At 47.1% G+C, this 9,356-nt stretch overlaps 2 protein-coding genes and 2 pseudogenes across 5 annotated transcripts in view; all 4 read right to left on the reverse strand.

Annotated features, from left to right (window-relative positions):
• Window positions 1-8,956, reverse strand: part of LOC127669888 (perforin-1-like) — a 51,480-nt pseudogene extending 42,524 nt beyond the window's left edge.
• Window positions 1-8,990, reverse strand: part of LOC127669882 (perforin-1) — a 205,019-nt gene extending 196,029 nt beyond the window's left edge. For 2 of the 4 annotated variants that reach the window (XR_007974430.1, XR_007974429.1), the window contains exons 1-3: window positions 7,961-8,048; window positions 6,478-7,049; window positions 1,887-3,495 (exon numbers count right to left, since the gene is read on the reverse strand). Coding sequence is in view for 2 of the 4 variants with exons in the window: in XM_052164103.1 (XP_052020063.1) it covers window positions 2,367-3,495; window positions 6,478-7,013 (1,665 nt within the window). In the remaining 2 variants the exon portion in view is untranslated. Of the gene's footprint in view, window positions 1-1,617; window positions 3,496-6,477; window positions 7,050-7,960; window positions 8,049-8,899 lie in introns of those variants that run through there. The other 2 variants (XM_052164103.1, XM_052164102.1) reach the window with 2 other exon arrangements.
• The window catches only part of LOC127669883 (perforin-1-like), a 205,019-nt gene extending 196,029 nt beyond the window's left edge, over window positions 1-8,990 (reverse strand). Inside the window, exon 1 of the mRNA XM_052164107.1 lies at window positions 8,900-8,990. The gene's annotated coding sequence lies outside the window, so the exon portion shown is untranslated. The remainder of the gene's footprint in view (window positions 1-8,899) is intronic.
• Window positions 1-8,990, reverse strand: part of LOC127669890 (perforin-1-like) — a 160,508-nt pseudogene extending 151,518 nt beyond the window's left edge.
• Window positions 8,991-9,356: the final 366 nt, after the last annotated feature.

Below are 9,356 nucleotides of genomic sequence, written 5' to 3' on the forward strand. Positions count from 1 at the left end.
CATCAGGGTTTGTGTGGTTCCTCTGAGCCCCTCTGACTGAAACCAGCCCTGCTCGGCCATGTCTGCCCTGGCTCTGCTGCTGCCACAAGTGTCTGCACTGTGCACTCGCTCTGGGCTATCAGATGCTGGGGAGCACTGCTGGCTGAGCAGGCTGAACTGAGCGGCTCCCAGACCTCCTTGTTAGAGCCACTGCTTCCCCAAGTTGTGAAGTAGAGGAGAGCTTATCAGCCCGTGCAGATGGATTCTCTAGGAAGCTGAGTCTTCCAGATGGGCAGCCCTGAGCTGGCTATAGCCTGCACATGCGCACACACACACAGACACAGACATTCACTCTCTCTCTCTCTCTCTCTCTCTCTCTCACACACACACACACACACACACACACATGCACACACGCATGCACATATGTACACATGAACACATAGACACACATGGACACACATACACATGCATACACACATGCACATACATACACATGCACACAAACACGTACAAACACACATGCACACATATATACACACAACCTCACACACACACACACACACACACACTACTCTCCCCTCTTTGTCTGTCTGTCTGTCTGTTTGATACTGTGTCTGCTTAGGATTTTATTTCTGTGAAGTAAAATGGAAGCCAGGTTGGGGCTCCGGGTCCTTTAAGTCATGAGAAGAAGGGGCAGGAGAGATGTCTCAGTGGTTAGGAGCACTTGCTACTCTCCAGGAAGCCCCAGGCTCGGTTCCCAGCATCTACATGCTGGCTCACAACCCTCTGCAGCCCCCGTTCCAGAGGATTCCATGCTCTTCTGACTCCCTCAGGTGGGTTTAGGTGCTTGCTGTCAAGTCTCATGACTGCAGTTACATCCCTGTGGTTGATAATTGGAATCCACATGATGGGTGGAGACAACTGACTTCAGCATGTTGTCCTCTGACTTCCATGTTTGTGCTATGACATACGTATGCACATGCATGTGCATGCACTCATACATGCACATTCATACATATACATATAGACACACATACATATACATATACACACATACAAATATACAAATGGGAGCACATACATATATATATACACACATACAAATATATAAATGAGAGCACATACATACATATACATACACATATACAGACACACATACCTATACACACTTGCATACATACGCATACATACATATACATACGTACGTACATATACACATACAAACATACCTATACACAAATGCAAATACACATACATACATACACACATACACACATGCATATACACATGTATATACATATAAACATACATACATGCATCTACACATATACACATTCATACACATATAAACATACATACGTACACACATACATATACACATACACAAGCACATACACACATACATATACGTACATGCATACACAGATACATATACACACATGTATACACACATGCATACAGACATTTATACACATACATACTTATACACACACAAATAGATAAATGTAAATAAATGAAGTGAGAAGACCCTGTGTCCTGGGCTCAAATTTCCCACATAGAGCTACAATGACTTCAGGATGCCCCTGCCAGTTCACCGCACTCCCCACCGTTCCACATTGTCTTTCAGCCAGACACTGAATGCCTATCATGATTTATTGCCACATTTATGCTACTGTTTCTTGACTCAAGGGATGAGGGGTGGGGGTCCCACATGACCAGCAGAATTAGAGAAAGCAGTTCACTTCCAGTATCTGACTGTCCATTTTATAAAACTGGTTGTTGAACACAGACGCCTATCTCAGGGCATCGTTTGTCCCCTCTTCTCTGCCACCAGGCCACCAGCATGCTGACCGTCACATCATATTTATAGCCCGCTGTCACGTCATGTTCTTGCTGACACAGACCTTCAATCGTCAGGAGCAGAACGAGGGACAAAAGGCACATAGGAATGGTGACACAGGAATTGTCTGACAGATGATCTTGCTATGCCAAGGAGGGAGGGATTTGAAGCTGGGTGGAGACAGCATCTGGCCTTGGGCTGGGCTTCTGGCCAAGGTTTACACTGAGCAGCAGTAGTTGCCAAGCTTGGGGACACTGGGGGCTGAGGCAGTGTGGAAGGGAGAGTCAGCAGAGCTCTATGGTACAAACTCAGCCACTCTAGTAACAGGCTCCGGTCACTTTACTGCATATTAGAGCCACTGTGGATCCCCGGGAGAAGTCAGCTGAGCATCCCAGTTTTGTTGCTTGCTTTCTTGAGACAGGGTCTCACTATGTAGACCAGGCTGGGCTCGAACTCATAGAGATCCACCTGTCTCTGCCTCCCCAATGCTGGGATTAAAGGCGTGTGCTACTACGCCCAGCTCTCAGGCATGTTATTAGTATTTTTACCACACGGCCCCACTGCGGTTTCCTGGAGGATCTCCCAGAAGCCCGTGGGGGGCATACTCCAGGCAGGTCTCTCCAGTGAGATGGGGCAAACACTTGACCTGGTAGCGGAATTTTAGGCTGCCGTGGTTCAGGTTACAGGTCACCTCATGGGAACCAGACCGGGGTTTCCGGTCACATGAACCAAGAAGGTCATCATCCCAGCCATTGTCAGCATCCCAGACCTGCACCCTTAGGGGTCCCCCCGTAGACAGGAGCACATTCCCAAAGTCCCTCCCTTTAGGCCACCTGGGATTGTTATTGTTCCACACGACTTCGGTCCTGTACTCCTGGCCACCAAAGAAGATCTTTAGGTAGGCATCAGTAGCTGTGGTGTAGTCTCCCCACAGACCCTCTGCCTGGAAATTGCTTACCATCAGCTGGGCCAAGCCCCTCTGGCGTGGACAGCAGTCCTGGTTGGTGACCTTTGAATCCTGGCACACACACTGGCATGAATCACGACTACTCTTATGCTGGCCTGACCTGCAGGGCCGGCGACAGTCCCGCCAGCGGGCTCTGCTCATCACATAATGGCTGATGGCCTGTCTCAGTGCCTCCCGCTTCGGGTCCAGGTCTTCCAGTAATGTGTGCAGGGGCTCCAGGCTGTAGTCCACCAGTCCAGGGCTTCTGGGCAGTGAGGCTACCCAGGTTGAGAACTGCTCTGGTGTAGCTTGGTTCCCAAAGAGCAGATCATGCGTGGAGTCAAGAGGGCCACCGAGGACTTCGACGTGACGTTCACGGTAGGTCTGATGGAAAGAGGTGTCAATTTTGTGCTGTTTCTTCTTCTCCTCACAGGCCTTGTATTCGCTTGAGGAGCTGGCTTGGCCACCGATGCTGACCTGGGCCTCCACGTTCAGGCAGTCTGCTACCTCATCAGCTGTGAGCCCGTCCAGGGTCAGCTGACAGGTACGCAGGGCCGTGAGGACCGAGATGCGGCCACCTAGGTCCATAGCCGAAATAAAGTGGGTGCCGTAGGAGGAGATGAGCCTGCGATACGCATGCTCCGTGGAGCTGTTAAAGGTGGGGGGAAGGGCTCTGAGTGCCCTTCTGAAGTCAGAGTGCAGTGGAGGTTTTTGTGCCAGGCGAACGCTGTGGAGAGGGCAGAGCATTAGAGGACCTGTGTGGGTGGCATTTCCCTGATTCAATAGCACCTTCAAGACCCCTCTCCCCCATATATACACACAGAATGTACACTTGGGCTAGTTCGGGAAAATGGAGGGGATAGCAGGAGTTGGGATAAAAAAGATTGTGATCAAAATATGTACATGTAGTGAAACCCATTGTTAAAATTTAGAATTAAGATATGCTATCTAAAACGTGTAAAGTATGTGGATGTGGAACAGGGGGTAGGGGGTAAAGCTTGCTGCTAAGCCTGCCAACCCAAGTTCGATCCCCAGAACCCACTTAGAAGCAGGAGAAAAGATACCCACAGGTCATCCTCTGATCTCCTCATACTTGCTGCGACACACAGATACACAGACGCACACTAAAAAATACACAAAAACGTAAGGAAATATTTTTTAGATGTCAGGTGATGGTTATACAAGCCTTTAATGCCAGCACTTGGGAGGTAGAAGGAGGCAGATCTCTGTGAGTTCATGTCCAGCCTAGTCTCCAGAGCAGTTCCAGGACAGGCAGAGATACAAAGAAACTACCAAAAAAAAAAAAAAAAAAAAAAAACCCTTTTTTTTTTTTAAGCCTGAGAAACTAGTGCAGGCTTCGTGGAGTCACTGCGTATCCATGCAGTGAGGAAGAAGGACACGGCCACGTCTCCTGTCTCCGTCCCTACCCAGGAAGACTCCATGGTTCGTCTGCAGTGCCTGGGAGAGAGGGCTTAGGTGCTCACTGCTTGTGTTTAAATGTCACCAAGCTAGGGCTCAGGGACAATCCTGCTCCCATTTTCCTTTACTCCAGATGTAGGTGCTTATGCATAGAGTAGGCCAATCATAGATACAGGATAGATAGAAAGATACATAGATAGATACCTAGATAGATAGATAGATAGATAGATAGATAGATAGATAGATAGATAGATGAGACATAGATAGATAGATACCTAGATAGATAGATTAGACATAGATAGAAAGATACCTAGATAGATACCTAGATAGATAGATACCTAGATAGATAGATAGATAGATAGATAGATACCTAGATAGATAGATACCTAGATAGATAGATAGATAGATAGATACCTAGATAGATAGATAGATAGATAGATACCTAGATAGATAGATAGATACCTAGATAGATAGATAGATAGATAGATAGATAGATACCTAGATAGATAGATAGATACCTAGATAGATAGATAGATAGATAGATAGATAGATAGATAGATACCTAGATAGATAGATAGATACCTAGATAGATAGATAGATAGATAGATACCTAGATAGATAGATAGATAGATAGATAGATAGATAGATACCTAGATAGATAGATAAATAGATAGATAGATAGATAGATAGATAGATAGATAGATAGATAGATACCTAGATAGATAGACAGAGAGATAGATAGACAGACAGACAGAAAGATAGATAGATAGATAGATAGATAGATAGATAGATAGATAGATACCTAGATAGATAGATAGATAGATAGATAGATACCTAGATAGATAGATAAATAGATAGATAGATAGATACCTAGATAGATAGACAGAGAGATAGATAGACAGACAGACAGACAGATAGATAGATAGATAGATAGATAGATAGATACCTAGATAGATAGATGAGACATAGATAGAAAGATACCTAGATAGATAGACAGAGAGATAGACAGACAGACAGACAGATAGATAGATAGATAGACAGACAGACAGATAGATAGATAGGTGATAGATAATAGATGATAGATAGATGATAGACAGATAGATAGATAGATAGGTGATAGATAATAGATGACAGATGGATGATAGATAGATAGATAGATAGATAGATAGATGAGACATAGATAGATAGATACCTAGATAGATAGACAGAGAGATAGACAGACAGATAGATAGATAGATAGATAGATAGACAGACAGATAGATAGATAGGTGATAGATAATAGATGACAGATGGATGATAGATAGATAGATAGATAGATAGATAGATAGATAGATAGATAGATAGATAATAGACAGACAGACAGATAGCTAGGGCTATAGGACCTGGCATCTAAAGACCAGTGCTACGGTTAGTTTTCATTGTCAGTTTGATACAACCTAAAATCACTTGGGGAGAGCATCTTAAGGAGGAATGTTCTAGATCAGATGGGCTTGTGGTCTTGCCTGTAGAGGATTGTCTTGATTGCCTTAATTGATGTGGGAAGACTCAGGCTGAAAGTGGGTAGCACCATTTCCTGTTTTGGGCCCTGGACTGTATAATGCTAGAGAAGCTGACTGAGCCTCGGCAGGAACTCGGATATTTCTCCCCGCGCTTGACTGTGGGTATGATGTGATCAGCTGCGACAGAACAAGCCATGATGGACGGTAACCCAGAAAGATGACTAAAATAAGCCCTCTCTCCTTAGCTGCCTTTTGGTCAGGACATCAGCAGAAATTAATCTAGAGCAGTGATTCTACAGGGGCCACATATCAGACAGGCTGGGTATCGGATTGTTATGGTTCATAACAGTAGCAAAATTGGGGCTAGAGAGATGGCTCAGAGGTGAAGAGGACAGACTGCTCTTTCAGAGGTCCTGAGTTCAAATCCCAGCAACCACATGGTGGCTCATGACCATCTATAATGGGATCAGATGCCCTCTTGTGGTGTGTCTGCTAACATCTACAGTGTACTCACATAAACAAAATAAATAAATATATTTAAAAAACAGTAGCAAAATTACAGTTCTTAAGTAGCAACAAAATCATTTTATGGTTGGAGTCACCACATTAGGAACTGTATTAGAGGATCACAGCAGTAGGGAGCATGAGAACTACTGATTCTACAGTGATCAGGATTTGGTGTCCTCCTGTGAAATAGTAGGTAAACTCTACTCTGCTATTCCAGAGTTCCTAGACTCCTTAGAGTGTCCCACCATTCTTCCTGTTCCTCTCACCTCTGCCTCAGATCTTACCTGTACATGTGACACTCCACTGTGTCAGTATTAAAGTTGTACTGGTCCTGATGGGACTTGCTGGCTGCAAAATTGGCTACCTGGGAGTGGGAGCCGGCCATGGACACATGCACGCTTGCTTCCGGCTTCGGGTTCACATCCAGACCCACACGCCAGTCGTTATTGATATTAGCAGCTGCCTCCCGGGCCACGCCCTCCGTGGAGCTGACCTTGACTGTGGCAATGTTACGCCTGCAGTTTGAGCTGCGAGGCCGCCAGTGGGCGATTGCCACGGGTAGGCGCTGTATAGCATCTCTCATTAGGGAGTTTTTACAGAGGGTGCAGGTGCGGTCTGGCCTCAGGAACTCTGATGTGTTCACTGGGAAGGAGCCAGAGCGGCGGAGGGTGGTCACATCCATGCCTTCCCCAGCCAACCATGCACCTGGCACGAACTTGCGCTTCTGCTTGCATTCTGACCGAGTAGCAGTGTAGCAGGGAGCAGGGACAGGGCGTGGCAGCAGCAGGAAAAGGCCCAGGAGGAACAGGTACGTGGCCATGATGCTGCAGGCACAGTAGTCATAAACTCTGGGGAGCTGTGGGAACAGGGATGAAGGATGTTGACCTCTCCCTCACCACTGGGGAGCATCAGGAGACAGAGTCAACTTCTCTTTAGCTATTGCAATGACAGAGCTGCACTGGCTTTGTCCACTGTACAGAGAAACCCAGAGGGATTTAAACATATGGCCCAGAGTGGCACAGGCAGGAGGAACCCCGTGCTGAGATTTTATCATCCCAGACCCAGTAGGAATCAAGAGTGAAGGCTGTGACCCTGGACAGAGCATCTGTAATAGGTTTCGACTCTGGAGATGTGTGGTTTTTTACCCAGAGAAGGACACTTTTCTAACCTTATTCCCCTCCCCCATTCTGGGAATAGACCCAGAGCCTTATGCACTGTAGGCAAGAGTTCCACCAGCGAGCTACACCCTACTTCTTATCTATCTATCTATCTATCTATCTATCTATCTATCTATCTATCTATCTCTACCTACCTACCTACCTACCTATCTATTTATCTATCTATCTAGAGACAATGTATCATTGCTCAGGATAGCTCAGGATAGCTGTGAAGTCATTGTGTTGCCTAAGCTAGTCTTGAACATGTGGAGGAGCTAGGATCTCAAGCCTGTGACAGCAGGCATGGCTCCGAGCTGATTCTTACTTTTCTTCATCTCTAATTCCAGCAGTGACATCCATCTCTCCCTTACAGATGTGAGGAGACAGTGAGCTCCCTGCATATCCGCTGTGGCTACTCTGAGCCTCCTGCAAGGGCACCAGCCCCCCCCCCCATCTCTAGAATGGATGAAGGCTGTCTGTATCGATGCCCTTGGCTCTAGTGTGGGGGACCTTTAAGTGCGCCCTTGCAAGCCCTTCCACTGCCCAGGCTTTCTGTCTTGACAGTCCCTGCCAAGTACTGCACGCTATGGCAGGATGGGCACCTACCTACCTGTTGCCTGCTATCAGGCAGCAATCCATTAGAAGGCTCTTCCTTGCTTCGAGTGCCTGGATTGGAATCTCCTTCTATCTCCTCTCTGTCTCAGGCTTTCTCTACCTGTGGATCTTGGCCATAGGAAAACACACATTTCCAATGGTCCTGGAAACTCCCAACCATAAATTTATTTTCATGACTTCCTGACTGTAATTTCGCTATTGTGCTGTTTCTAAGACCATCGGAAGTAGGTCCCCCCCCCCCATTGACATGACCCACAGATGGAGAACTGGCTCCTTCCAAGGCTCTCGGAGGTCTTTTATTTTTTCTCCTCTGTCTGCAGGGTCTTATGTGAGGGAGCAGGGTGAGCAGAAGTCTCCCTCACACCTAGCTGCAGTCTTCTATATGTTCTACCCAAAGCAGTGACTTGGAGGCAGAATTCATGTAACGTGTGATGCTGGGAGATAAGCAAGCCACAGAGAATTCCTGTCAAGCATCCTGGTCATCCTTCCTCAGAGAACATCACACTCGTGACTTTGACCCACGGATGTTAGTTCCCTTCTGGCCTTCTTTGTATTGTCATGGAGTCTATTTACTTGGCTTCTTTCTCCTTTTTCCCCTGTCCTTTCCCTCCATCCTTCCCCTCCCCTTCCTGGCATCTTCTGAGACGGGACTTCACCACGTTCCCCGATGGTAGAGTCATAAGCGTGCTCCATACTTGGCACATTTCTATCGTTTATGAGCCCTATCTGCCAGAACTGCTGGAAATAGCCTTTGAGATGCGGACAGTCATCATTTATACATGAACCCCAGAGTGGTCACCAACCCGATGAAGGAATGAGAGATGGGCTGGAAGGCTGACTACTATGGCTTCTGGTTGCTTCTTCTGAATGTCCCTCCAACTCTCTTTCCCGGGGTATCCCAACCTCCCTTCTTCCCACCTTTCCTCCTCCTTACCTGAAGTCCCACAGTGATGCCTCTGCAGTGTAGGGGGACATCTGTGTTGCCAGTGGAGGCTTTTAAAATGCTGTGATCGGTCCCCAGGCGGGCCCACCCTGCCCAACGTCATATCATTACTACTTCCTGCCCTGCCCCCAGGCTGTGGTCACAGGTCCCCACCAGCACCCACCCTCTTGTCACCTCCTCATCCGGCTTGTGAGAACCTTCAGGAAGTCAGCTGTGAAGACCAGAGGCTCATCTGTCAACCAGAACTGCCGGGGCACAGACTCTGATCTCGACCTGCAGGCCCACTATGAACTATCTGCTTCCATATTGAGTGTGTGGGAAGGGATGAGCTGTCAGGAAGAGGTGAGGAAGAGTGGCCTGGGCTTGAGCGGCTGGGCCAGGGGCTTCAGCCTCTTCACGTCTCAGCTCCTCATCCAATCGTGTGGCTAATCACAGTGTCCCATGAGCG

Source organism: Apodemus sylvaticus, chromosome 19 (genome assembly GCF_947179515.1).
Source record: "Apodemus sylvaticus chromosome 19, mApoSyl1.1, whole genome shotgun sequence".
Lineage (NCBI taxonomy): Eukaryota > Metazoa > Chordata > Mammalia > Rodentia > Muridae > Apodemus > Apodemus sylvaticus.